Source organism: Tupaia chinensis, unplaced genomic scaffold, assembly GCF_000334495.1.
Source record: "Tupaia chinensis unplaced genomic scaffold, TupChi_1.0 Scaffold147123_1, whole genome shotgun sequence".
Lineage (NCBI taxonomy): Eukaryota > Metazoa > Chordata > Mammalia > Scandentia > Tupaiidae > Tupaia > Tupaia belangeri.
In genome coordinates, this window is record NW_006206975.1 from 1,965,915 (window position 1) to 1,980,113 (window position 14,199).

The 14,199-nt window shown below is 41.2% G+C and overlaps 1 protein-coding gene across 1 annotated transcript in view; it reads right to left on the minus strand.

Annotated features, from left to right (window-relative positions):
* The window catches only part of PIK3R1 (phosphoinositide-3-kinase regulatory subunit 1), a 92,781-nt gene that overhangs the window by 12,530 nt on the left and 66,052 nt on the right, over positions 1 to 14,199 (minus strand). The window contains 3 exon segments of the mRNA XM_006169527.3: positions 9,130 to 9,209; positions 9,382 to 9,583; positions 10,406 to 10,537. Coding sequence (XP_006169589.1) covers positions 9,130 to 9,209; positions 9,382 to 9,583; positions 10,406 to 10,537 — 414 coding nt within the window.

Below are 14,199 nucleotides of genomic sequence, written 5' to 3' on the forward strand. Positions count from 1 at the left end.
TCTTTCCCTCACACAGGCCCCTGAGGACAAGGGGGAGTGTCTCCCCTAATCTGCCATCTGCCCTCCTCAGGCAGCGCTTCCAGGGGCGCACACACACTGGTAAGCACGCATGCATACACAGGCACACAGCCCCAGGCAAACTCCAGAAAGGAAAGGCGGCTCACAGATAAAAAGCCACAGGGAAGGAGCAGAGGAGTGCACGAATGAAAGGCAACTTACTTTGCAGGTTATGCATTTCAACGGTTTCCCTTTGAAATGCCTGTAGCCGACAATGACCAAAAACAATCCAAAAAGCTATTATTCTTCCACCAAGTGTGCCAACCCCCACGTCTCCCCCCGCCCGCTCCAGGCGGCCAGCCGCACTTGCGCGCAGGGGCGGGGGCGCCGCGGGACCCTCGGGCTGCAGCACGCCTGCCTGCTTCTCTTCTGCGCGGTGCAAGGCTGGTGCCTCCGCCCCCACGCCCCGCCCGGCCTGGCCCGCAGCGTCGGTCCCTTGTCCTGGTCCCTGGCGGTCGCTCAGTGCCGGCTCTCCATTGAGAAACCCACTGGCCTTCGCTACTGTACTGGGGAGGAAGAGAGCCCGGGCGCTCGCACGTCCTTCTCAGATAAAGATCGCAGCTTCATGATTAACTCGGGCAGGTTCAAATATTTGCTGAGCTAGGGATTTCAGAGGGGGAGGGGCGCCCAAGTCAAAGTCAGAGTTGTCACTGGCTGACAAGTGGCCAGCGAGCTCCACTTGCTCATTTTTGCCGAGGAAATGAGAAGGCCATTGTGAGGGGACCGAAAATAGTCTCTGGCTCTGGCTGCCGCGGCGCGCGCTGGCCGGCCGTGGCCCAGCTCAAGTAGCCGACAGAAAAGCCAGGCACTATGCGCAGCCCAACACAGGAAGTGGCTGGGCTCGTTCAGCAAAAAATAGAATCAAAGCCGTGCTTGTGAAGGCCTGAACCTCTCAGAACAGCCCAGAACACCGTGCCTCGCTCGTGTCCACCTCCTGCACCTCCTCCCACACGCCAGCACAGCCAGCCCCGCAGGTGTAACAGGAAAGCCCTTGCGCAGCAACTCTGGCCAGGAGCAGATCGCACCGACGACCAACAGGGGATCAGGCCTGACAGGCATGCCATACACTCCAGGACCACGTGAAGGTGGAGCAAAAGCAAAGCACTGAGTGGTTTTATGGGTCAATTCCAACTCACATGTAAGTGGCCATTACTACTGCTTTCTAATAATGACCAGGTGTGTCTGCCTTCAGTGTATACACCAGCCACAGGGGGCAAAGGATACAGGGCAGAGAAGGCAGACCCCTGCAGGGACTTTTGTCCTTCACTGGAGAAAGCTGAAATGAACCAGAGGGAGAACCGTTGGCTTCTATCAAAAGCATTAAACTTTTACCTAGGAAACTCTCACTCGCATCAGCATACACTGTGTCAGTGTCATCCAGAGAAACATAACACATGCAAGATCACGAAATCACCAAGCTTTAAAATCAGAAGGCAATTTAGAGACCACTGCAATCAATTCCTTCATGCTACAGGGGAAAAAAATGGACCTGTGTGTGTGTGTGTGTCAAGTGCTTTGCACAAGATTATGGCACTAGGACCAACACCCATGCTCTCATAATTTGGTCCTGAATTCCCTTCTCTACCCACGGCTCCTGTTCCTTATTTTCCTCTGTCAGAATAAAAACTGACGAGTGAAACTGACGTTAATTTTTTTTAAGCCACATGCAAAATATTTCACACCTACAACAGAACCATGGCTTTTTCTCTTTTCCATTTTTGGCTCCCCCCCCCAATAAAAAAAGCTACTTTTTCATTCCCTGTAAAGAAACATGGGTTCTAGCAATAAGAACTCATACTCGGTATGGGAAGGTGAGTGAAGGGTTACATACAGGATAAAGGAAGATGTGGGCTCTGACATAAAGTCCACCCAGATGAATAGCGGGAATCGGCTTCAGGGTTACTTGAAATACCTGGGAAGTGCTAGGAAACCCACGATGAAAGTGATTTTTACAAACTTTCCTTTGGTGCCTATAATAAAAACTCACTTTCCCGGTGGAAAAAAACAGTCTATAAGTGAGCCTGGCAGCTGATCACAGGGACATATGGCTAGTTCAGAGAATACCCTTGCATCCTGAGCTGCATAATCTTGCCCTACTTTTTAAAATAGCCTTGCTAAAGCTAGAAACATTGGGAACATCAATCACTTAAGCATACCTGCCTGAATTCACATGTTATTTCACATCAAAACTGTCTTAAGACTAACCTGCTCTGTAAGTCCAACAGTGTATTTTCTGTTTCAGAAGAAAACCATCCACTGGGAAGCAACCCACCCTCTACTTACAGAAAGACAGTCTTAAAATAGATTTTAAAACTTCACTTCAAAAAATTTCTCATAATATGTACAATCATCTACCACAGTGGTTCTATTCTATTACTGGAAGTGTGAGCTGAATCCTTTCCCATTGAATTTCAGCCTTTGAAAGATGAACTGCAAGACACACGCTCTTTAGTAGCTTAAAAAAGGGAGCCCTCTGCTGGTAAAACAGTATCAGTAACTCCTACTTGGGAGAAAGCAATCCATTTTCTGTATATTTCACTCGTCTCACACTATGTCCAAGATGCCACACAAACTAATAAGCGCAATTGTACAATTGCACCTTAATCTATATTTTTCACTAACAAACAAGTAGTACATCAAAATACAGATGTCATTATATAGTAACTTTGGAAATATTTGTATGTGGCTGCTAACCTCTTTTGGGAAATTTGTATTTTAATGTCAGCATTCCCTGGGACTTCAAAGACCTAGCCACATTGGAAAACTACATTACTGAAAACTGACTTTCCTGTTTGTATTCTTTTTTTCTTTAAATTGCCAGAGGGAGACAGAGAGACAGAGTAAAAAGGGGAAAAAGCACTTCCCCCACTGGGGAGTGGTGATACTGCAATCCTTTCTCCATTTTTCATCCTGTCAGGTTTCTGGTATACACACACACACACACACACACACACACACACACACACACATGGCCTGAGTGTTTTTCAATCTGCTGGGCCCAGCATTCAAATCACAGCCAGCTATATAGGATCTGACTCCACTAACTAGCAGGCTATTGGTCTGGCCACCTTCTTTAAAGGTGGGTTCTTAGGGACCAGCAGATGGTATAATAATTATATCGCTGGACTTCTATGTAGTAGACTGTGGTTTCAGTCCTAGACCTGGTGGCTTAAAACTCACGCCACATTCATGTGTGCGCACATGCCCAAAATCCTGAGAGGAGACTGGAGGAGAAGGGGTTGCAGTGTGGCCATCCCTCCCCGGGGGGGGGGTGATTACTTGCTTTCTGTCTCTCTCAGTCTCTGATGAGTACGCGCATCCTATAGCAAAAATCTCTCAAGAAAATAAAAGTGGATTTTAGAAAAATAATTTATATCACTTTCCCTTTCCTCGAAGTTTTTTTTTTAACTAGGCCATTATTTCACTTCTCAGCACATGTAATCTGGTCCAGAAAATGCCTCTTGATCATAAAATATGTTTGAAAGTTATAGGACTGAACACCGTATCTCATACATTCAAATCACCATCAGCTAGTGGATATTCCACAAGCAGCTTTCAACCGGGAACACCTACTAAAATGTTTTTGTGGCCTATAATTTATGAACAAAAGACCATTAAAAAAGGGCAGTGAGAAAAAAATAAATAAATGAACCAAAATCTTCATTTAAGGGTAAAATGAATGCTTCCCTTCATAATTTTAACCTAAGACAACGCAGTACAGAAGGGCCATTCAGGATGATGCAAATTCATCACCCCACATCCAGTGCTCTCAATGACCCTGTGCTAAGGAAAATGTCCATTTAAGTTTATAAATAAACCCAGGTTTACATATGCATAAAACCTGACACATTCTACAGGTTTCTGAAAAGGCACGCCCATTGCCTAGCAGAATAAAGAATTCCTCCTTGGCAATTTCTCTCTCAGATCCTGACCTTTGAGAGAAAAGATGCTTGCACTGTGAAAACGAAAGCAAGGTGGACTATATCCTCCAACACATGCACACCAAAATACATCTCTTTTTCAAAGCACAAATAAAACTTGCTATTTTTTTGATAAAGCCAAACATGGCCTGCCTCTATTGACTTCTACCCATCTAAATATGTGCATTTTTTCAAGGTCTCATTCTCTCCTTTGAAACAACCTCTAATATCAAACCACTTGCTATTAGCCAAACGTGGCCTGCCTCTATTGACTTCTACCCATCTAAATATGTGCATTTTTTTCAAGGTCTCATTCTCTCCTTTGAAACAACCTCTAATATCAAACTACATTTTAAATTCAATAAAAAATAAATCAGAGAAAACGAAAACTCTTTGAAAGTCATTTCCCTTTACCTTAGTGCTTGCTTTCGTCTTGGTAGAAAACCAAGCCTAGAGCCTTTAAAACAAGATTTATGAATCAGGCTCTTCAGGACGAATGTTTTGCAATGTGTTGGTGGTTAAAAATTAACTTTGACAGGTGTAGAAGTGCAGGGGGGAGAAAGAGTCATTTATTTTCCACTCTGGGCTTGAGGGTGCAATATTAGACTTCAATTATGCTACATTAATATTTCTGAATATATCCATGCAGTCTGAAATATGTAAATACACTTATAATGGGTTTCATTCAAAGGCACCGTGGGTTAAGTAGACCTGTTTTACCTTGGTTGCCCTATAGAAATCTACTGTAGCTACCTAAAACTTAATAGGGTACATATACCACAGAATAATTCAAGAAAACCTGCTGTTCAGTTGTTTAAGACTTTCAGTAACCAAGGGAACAACAATCTATCCACAGAATTCTGAGCACCTACTCTGTGAGCCACACTTTTCCAGATCTTAGTTTCCCTCCATAAAAGAGGAGAATTCTTAATTCAGAGGGTTGCTGGCTGCCTTAGATGAGTGGTGTGTGGAAGTTCTTTGAAAGTTGTGAAGTTTATCAAAGAAGTAAAAAAAAAAAAAAATTCGGATGATTATTATGCTATGTCCAGTTTATGTTAGGAAGAGCTCAAAAAGAGAAAAAGAAGCTTTGTCCTTGCATTATAGAATTGAGCAAGATTAAACTTACAGGAAACATTGCAGAACAGTTAAGTATAAGAGGACAAAGGGCTTAAGGGCATAAACATTTTTAATGGGTCAACTTAACCTGCCCATAAAGTAGGGGGAGGAGCTCCTTGGATGCAGATGAAATGCATGGTGCTGTTTGGAGCCACTAAGTGTGGTTGTACATTTTGTGCACTGTGCAAAGGTAACCTGGGCAAGGTGACAGGGGGAAGAGTGCTGAAATCCAGACCACTCGTCTTACCACGCCTTCCAACACAGAAGAAAGGGTATCATACAAAAAGACAGCATGAGCCCACTGGTGTAGGAGCTGCCTAGAGTTGCACTAAAGCCCCCATGGGCTCCCAGAGCCCTGACTCTATTGGCTGAGCATGCCAAGTCAGTAGGGAGACTGGCCTCACAGGATTCAGACAACTAACTCGGAATGGTAGACTGAAGGATTTGAGCTGCTCAACGAAGCCAGGTCTGGCAGGGCATTAAAAGCTAGAGTTGCTGCAATGGATAGTAATGAAAGAATGGGGTCAGGAATTTCAGTATTTAATCAGCTCATTTAATTTTCACAAGAACCCCAGGAGAGAGGTATCATCCCCACTTCATAGTCTGGAAAAAAGCAACTTGGAAAAGCTGAGTTACTTGATGAAGAACTCGACAAGATGAGAGTGGAGATTCAAATCCAGATCTATTTGACTCAGAAGTCCACTGTTTTTTTCACTGTACATCTGATGGAGGGATTTGGAGCCTTACCCTGAAAGCTATAAACATTACATTGTGGCTTTTGAATATACAAGGGGCCTTTAAGTATAGGTTTATTCTTGTGTAAACATTTTTTTAAATCTATATTTTCTCATAATAAACATTTTTCATGGACTTTTTTGAAGACCCTCATATATGTGACCCTTAAAATCTAACTTCACATACTGTTAGTTTTTTACATGCTAGAAACTTCAGAGGACTTTTTGGTTCTTAAATGCAGCCCCATTGCTCACGAAGGTACAGCCAGCAGGGGGCAACAGAGAGAATAGCCGGAGTCCAAGAGGCAGCTCTGCAGTGCTAGCTCTGGCACACAAGTCAGGTACACACAGGGTGAACCTCCAATCTCTGTGAGCAACAGTTTCTTCATGTCTACTGTGGCAGCAGGGGGCAACAGAGAGAATAGCTGGAGTCCAAGAGGCAGCTCCTCTGCAGTGCTAGCTCTGGCACACAAGTCAGGTACACACAGGGTGAACCTCCCAATCTCTGTGAGCCACAGTTTCTTCATGTCTACTGTGGCAGAGCTGGACGATGCTTTTGATGATATTGTCCCTTAAAATATCTATCACTTTTGTAAAATACTAAGCCATTACTTTTGTACTTTGCAATTTACAAAGGAAAAAAACGTTCAACTCCTTCAATCAAAATATTATTCTTCCTTTCCCTGTTCAACCTGTACCTATTCTGCAAGGCCCATTTCAAGTCCAATTTCTTCCATAAGCTTTTTCTGTCTAGCCAATTACCCCAAGCATCACCGACTGCATCTCATAAGTTCTTTTTGTACTAAGAATTGTGCACTCCTTCCTACTATTAATTTGATACTATGTGCTAGTGGGTCTTAGCTGCATCGACTCTTTGCCTCCAATATCATCGGCTTTGCTCATACATTTCAGTCTACATGGTAAAAACTAGAAAACAGGTCTACCTGCCCAGAAGAGTCTTGCTTCTTGTCCCTCTTAAATAGCATTCGAGGACTGACTTCTATTCACAACAGAGTTACTGCAAATGACTGATTTGTGACCACTTACTGGAGGTCTGCAGTTGTGCTTCCAAAGCTCTCTGGTACTAGCACATGTTGGGGCAATGATGAAGAACTTCAGGAAAATGCTGAATATTACCAGGCCTAAGAAATTATTTCTTTGACCCAGGGTGCCCTGCCAGACACCTGCCACTGAAGCCATTCCTAAGTACAAAGGTGTTCAGGATGAGGACGTTTTTGTCCCCCGCCCCGCCATCCCGGGGTGGTTAGTACAATGTTTTCACAAGTGAGAGATATTGAAGCATCCATTCAATTCCAAAGGGCCTATACAATTTTCAGGGTAGCTAAGAGATATCACACAAAGGGGAAAAACGGCTCAAACTAGAGCTTAACAATGACTTGGATTTAATTTTTTTGAAGAGACCGCATGAATACTGGGATGATCTAGCAAACGTTCAAGGCTTTGTCCTTCTTTAGCAGAGCTGATGGAACTAATCCTCCTTTGAAATTGGCACACCAATTTCTCAGTAGGGAATATAGTGTCCTTTGACATATCAAGCAGCTTTGAGGATGCATTATGAAAATGGCTAAGGATAAACTTTTGCTTTGGTAGAATTAGGCTGAGACTGATAAAGATACTTAACAAGTTTATACTAGTCAAACTAATTAAACTCCACCACTGATTCTGTTATACCTTATGTAGTAGAAATTCTCAAAAACTCCCAAGTGGTAAATATACTTGTGGTTACCTATCAAGCCCTGCCTGGCTTTTGGCATCTCCACACTCTCCCCTCTCCCTCAGAGGCCAATGAGACCAGGACTACCCTCTAGCCCTCTCCGTTATCTCTAAGACATGCCTCAGCACAGTCAGGAGGAAATGGATGATCTTGGCTCTGCCCTTTGGCCCTGGGTTCTGTTTATTCTTGCTAGCCTTCTTCCTTCCCCATCTCTGTGATTTGTCTAAAGGTGGGCAACAATAGGGACACGTTCTACATCCCACCCCATTTTCTCCTACCAAGCCCAAAGGCAGTCTCTGAGCACCAGCACAGACCTTCCAAACTCATTCATGACTGACCCAAGCAGTCACATGGATCACCTTTTGGCCACCTCTGGATTGAAGTCCTAGGCCTTACTTGTTGACCATCTCTGAGCAGTTTACCACAATTCTGGGCATCCCTGTTAAAGGACCTACTGGTTGTAATCTGGAACACACCATGTTGGCTTCCTCTACTGTATCTGATGTCTGCCTCACCTTTGGTACTGTACACTGGGTCTGACCACAGAACCCTTCCCAATATCTGCATCTTGAGTGGTTACCTACCCCATCCTCTATCCCATCCCTGAAGGTGCATTTTAACTTTAGGCTTTTACCTCTCTCAGGCTGCCCCTACCTGAATGCAAAAAAATAAGACTTTGCAATACCTGATTTAAAAAAACCCCACAACTTATTTCTCCATTGCATGACACTGACAACTGGGCCTCCATGCTCAAACAGAGATAAATGTGGTCATTTGTATTAGTTACCTGTAATAAATAATAAACTCATGGTGTTTCACTTAAATTTCAGACATAAATTAAGACTCTAAGTGCCACTTTTTACTAGTCCTGAAATTTCAATTCACTTGTAGAACCTAACCACTCTTCTAAAAACGATCAGCCCCTATTAGCTAACTTCTAACCAGTACATAGCAAAGTGAGGTTGTTTCGTCTTTCCACAGAAGAAGAAAAATACCTGAGTTTAAATGAAATCCACTGCTAACATGGTTTACATTTCCTGCTTTGTTAAATGGCTAACTGAACGCCGGCCTGCTTTCAAAGAAGTGTCCGGCTTGCTCTAACTGGCTGTAGTGAAGGCTCTGGTTTCATACTGCTTGCATTATTGAAAATGTTTATTTTGACGGACGTTTCTCAGCATACACGCTTCCAAAAAACACATTCCAAAATACTTTAAATTATATAGTAATTATAAATCCCCTACTTTATATGTATTAGAAAGAAAAACAAAAATGTCAACAACTAAAATGAACTCCATAAATTTACTCAACAACCTGAAGCATAAATGTTGAAAGTTACAGGGAACTCTCCCAACTCTCATCTGAAACCAAGATCATTTAAAAATCTACAAATGTTGACATCCAGATCATCTTTACCATACGCACTACCCCTTGGCTAATTTTTCTATAAAGCACAAGGTGACACCGAATCACAATTCTACAAGCAACTGTGGAACTTCAGAGAAAGTGCAAAGCTACCATTTTTAAGGCTCCAGAAAATGAACAGTGAGAGAATGTTTGAAAATATTACCTGGTGCAGGCTGTCGCTCACTCCATTCAGTTGCAATTAAAATTTCTACAACTTTTGTGAAGTGTTCGGTACTATCAGAGCTGCGAGAAAGAGAATATTATTAGAAATCTTTTCCTTAAAACAAACGCATTTTCACTGTAAAAATCTGCACGTGCATCTGTGAATTCCTATCTTTAGAATACATTTAATAATCAACTAATTTAGGGCTACCCTCAATTACCCCAAACTTCACGTTTCTCTTCGTTCACTTACCTGGTTGCTGGGAATCTGAAAAGCATAGGGCTGAAAATTTCTGAGAGCACTCTTGCATTCAAGAGATTTTTGCTGGAGGTTTGAGAGAGCTTGAAGAAATGTTTCAGCAGATACTGAAGTGTAAGCCAATACTGATGAGGTATGTGAGGCGATCTAATGAGCTTCTTCAATAGCTGGGTATATTCTTCGGAGCTTTGTACTTCTACACGTTGAAAGCAGGCAAGCAAGAAAGACAAACAGAACAAAGAATAAGAGACTGCTTCTAGGTACCAGTGCATAAACACCTAGAAAAGTTCTGTCCTTTTATCCAAGCTACTAAAGGAGTCATCTTAAAAAGCCGTCAGGAGAAGTACACAGGACATTTGTTCTTCTCATTAGAAAATGTATTATGAGAAAGTAGAAATCTCAAGCCGAATGGAAGAAATGCGAGAAACTCTTCGTGTGAAAAAACCACAAGTTGTTCAGGGCGTGCTGGCAGAAATCTATCCTCTCTAGAGCAGCTCCAAGTGTGATTGGCTAATTGGAGGAGCATCAGATAAGTAACACAGGTTTTAGCTTTGAAGGTTACCAACCACAACTTCCTGTACCTAAAGCACTTTACTGAGCCTGAACTCCTAAAACGATGAGGCCCTTTGCTTTTAATGCCCTTTGTTAGGGCCACTCTGTGACAATGACAAGAATGTCTCTTCAGTCTCTAGGTCTTAGCCCTGGTTCTCTGAATCTGACACTAGAACCTGGAACACCGTGTCCTTCACTGATGTATTGAACTTTGTTAATACTGATAAAGGTTAACAATTAGCCATTTCAACAGGTGGACAGTTCCTAAGCAAACAAGATCCTGGGGCTTCTACTGGATGCCCTGGTAAGAAAGGGAAGTTTTGGTGGTGGCGAGGGGGAGGTGCGGGCCACTACTACTATTTTCTATCAACAAATGCTCTCTCTTTATGTGCAGCTTTTGATAGAGTTTATAAGCACATTCCCATCTCACATGTGCTCAACGAGGTTCTCAGAAAAGAAAACAAACCTTGGGCTAAAGAAATCATTTCACTGTAAACGGCTACTGGAATGACAGGATTTGGTAAGTCCAGGAGATAGCGTTTGAAAGCATCTGCTAAAACGTGCACATCGATCATTTCCAAGTCCACAGAAGCCGTATCTAGAAAACAAGCATTTTGAGAAATATTTCAGATATTTATTTTATGCATCCACTGGGCCAATTTTCTAAACGCTTCAGTTAAGTGTGACAAAAGATAGGAAGTAATATAAGGGTAAATATAAGACACAGAATATTTACTAGCAGTGCTTCTCATGGGGGTAGTCCCTGGCATTTTGGGGAGAATAATTTTTCTTGGTATATGTCCATCCTATCTACTGTAAACATTTAGCATGCCCGGCCCACGGTCCCTGATGCCAGGAATATACTCCCAGACTCTGGAGAGACAAAAATGAATGCCTCTGTTATGGCCGGTATGTGCTCCTCCCAAATTCATGTCCATACCCAAATCCCTGGTACTTCAGACTACATTTGGAGTTAGGACCTGTAAAGAGGTGATTAAGTTAAAACGAGACTTGTGAAATGAACTCTAATCCAATCAAACTGATACCCTTATATGAAGAGATTAGGACACACCCAGAGAGCCCCAAGGATGCACACGTACAGAGAAAAGACAAGTGAGGACACTGCAAGAAGATGGCCATCGCAAGCCAAGGAGAGAGGCCTGGAAAGAAACCAAATGTGCCAACACTCCCATCTGGGCGGTCTACCTCTAGAACTATGAGAAATCAATTTCTGGTATTTGTTTTATTTTGTTTTTATAATAGACTGAGCCTGAAAAAACTAAGATAGCCTTTCAAACATTTCCATTTTCATATGGAGAGTGGTCCTGCCCTGATGGAAAAAGTTGCCAGCCATATAGTAGGGGACTGTCAGCCATATAGTAAATGTTTCCTGAAACTTCAACAGGAAAATAAAAAATGTAACTTCCCAGAATTCCTAACACTTGATAAGTTCTGCCTCTCAGGATCAATGTAAGTTTAAGAGAGTGATTTATTAATCAGTAAGATATTATAGAATTTTAGCAAGCAATCTCAAGAATACCCCTAAAGATGATGTGAGCATTTTCAGATTATTTCTCCCTAATTCTGACTCTTACATATCTAACCTGTGGTTATCAGACTATCTCAGACATTATTAAGAACTAACATAACCGTTAATCGACTGGAGTGTCTAGGAGAGAATGAGAAAGAATCCGTTTACTCCACGGTGTTTGAGCATGAGTGAGTAGAAGGGGATGGAAAACCTTGAATTCTGTATGATATTACAAATCCCTTTAGGTTGAGTCTAAATTCCTTGGACTTATTATCATTATGAAACAAATTTGTTCCACTGAGTAAGCAGATCTTATGAAGGATAATCACAACACCAGAAAGCTCTAAGAAAAGTTAGTTTGGCATAAAATATGAATAGGTCAATTTGGGAACAAGAATTAGTAAACTTAAAAAGTAAAAAGGGAACGTGTTAGTCTGAAACTTTTTGAGTGCCTGTGTGATACCACAAGTGGAAAATTGCACACCTGACTGCATGTGACAAATCTCAGTCAAAATACTGCAATGCAGAAATACTGCATGAAATTACCTTCAGGTTATATGTAGAAGGTACATAGAAAAAAAATGAATATATGAAACATAAATGAATTTCAATGTTTAGATTTAAGTTTCACCCCTAGATCTCTTTCACCTAAAGAGATCTCATTATATATATACACGCAAATATTCCGTAATCTGAAAAAAAAAAAAAACAAAACTGAAGTCCAAAACAGTTATTCTCCTAAGTACTTTAGACCTGTATTAGATTTTTGCATGAAGGATCTACATTGAAAGAAATGGAATTTCTAGTGTAATTATTAAATATTGTCAAATAAAACCCTAGCACAATAGGAACACTTTACAGTCACTATTTAGCAAACTTCTGTCCCCACATCTTATGTACTTTGCCCCCTAAATTCTTCATTTAATAACCCTTTGCTCAGCAAATTAATATTGCTAAATCAGTATTAGTTAACTTGCTAATCCTGAAAACATGATAGACCATTTGTAATGCGGTATAAATGTGAAGACCCTAACCATCCATATTGTCCCTTTCTCAGGCAAGCCTCTGTGATCCTGCAGTGCTGACAAGCCATCCCTCTATCAAGATGCTTCCCCAACAGTATGATAATTATGTGGGATTTCATGCCTCTCTTTCCAGACTGTGGGTATTTTAAAGGCAGGGACTGTGACTCTCACCTGTTCTTCTTGCATGCATCAGGGTCCAGCACATAGAAGGTTTAAGTGGGCTGAATTGTAAAGTTCTTCTCTAACATGTGGTATATTTGAAAGAGTCGTTAAAATGTTTGAATGAAATTACCTCATGCAGGTCTTTTGATAAACTCACCTCATGTCAAATTCCACTACCGTTCATGACAGTATTTTTTTTTTTTTTTGGTAACATAACTTCTAACGTTTCTGAATTTCACAGTGATGCAGCAATAATGCAACACTCCACGATACTGTAGCTGCATGGGAAGGCACTGGGTTCATGTCTCTAAATCTCCCTGTACACACCAGGAATGCACGTGACCCTAGCTGGCTGCAGTTGAGGGTAAACTGTAGTGTGAAATGTGAAGACCTTGCTGGGGATAACATTCTTTCTTATGGAAGAAATAAAAAAAAAAAATCTTAAAAGAAAAAATTTATTTTCTGCATTAAAACTATGGCTAAGCAACCTTCAACACAAGGACAGTCTCCTGTCTTTCAACAAAGAATTCCCCAGCCTACAATGTCAAATAATGTCGAGGTTGAGGATACCTGATTCAGGTTAAGAGGAGCCAAAAATGTCCAGTCAAAATTCATACCATTAAAATCAAATAAGAAAAGAAACAAACAATTTTTCTGGAGTAAAGTAATGGGGGGAAAAATCACAAACTTTTGGAGGAAAAACAATTCAGATACAAGTCTGCCACTCAATTGCTGAACTATGTACAAATTATTGACCTGAAGGTCAGCTTCCTTTTCTGGTGAGTTAAAGGAACTAATGCTTGTATCACAAAGTTAATGTATGGATGGGATGAAATAACTTAGAAAGTATAATAAAAGCGGGCTATTGTCTCTCACATCCATTCTTTTCGAACACCTGTAATTCACAAGGATGGTTAAAAGCCATGTTTTTTTGTTGTTATTGTTGTAGTTGTTGTTATTTTTTCTTTCCCTTTTAGGTATAAGTGACTCATCTCAGAACTTCTTCAAGACTATTACAATTTTATGTATTGAAAAATCTTTGAACTGGAAACCATTCTGGTAGATCCAATCCCAAGTTTGGACAACACTTACTTTTTTTTTTTTTCTTTTGGCCACAAAATTTACTTTTACAGCATAAAACCCAAAAGAAACCAGTTTTCTACATATATATTTTGATCTCAATGGGGAAGGAAAGGGTATTTATCTATCAAAATATACTGCTGACGTGAATCTTGGTTATTTACTGCCTCTCAAGGGTAATGTGAAGTTTTGTTATTTATTTATTTTTTTTTAAGTTAAACTGCATTGTTTTGTATTGGTCACATTCAAACTCTAACCACTAGGTCTCAAATATCTTCCATTGCATCAGTCTCTGATGTCTAAGCATTTCCTGTGACTTTTACCGTGTTCAATTTGACCAGTTTTCTGACCAAAACATGCATTCTCTGTCTCAACTGGCTAAGGACAAAATGTAGTGTTTCTATAACACCCCGGTAAAGCTGTTAGAAATACGGAAAAACAAGCCTTTTCACCTTGTGTTCT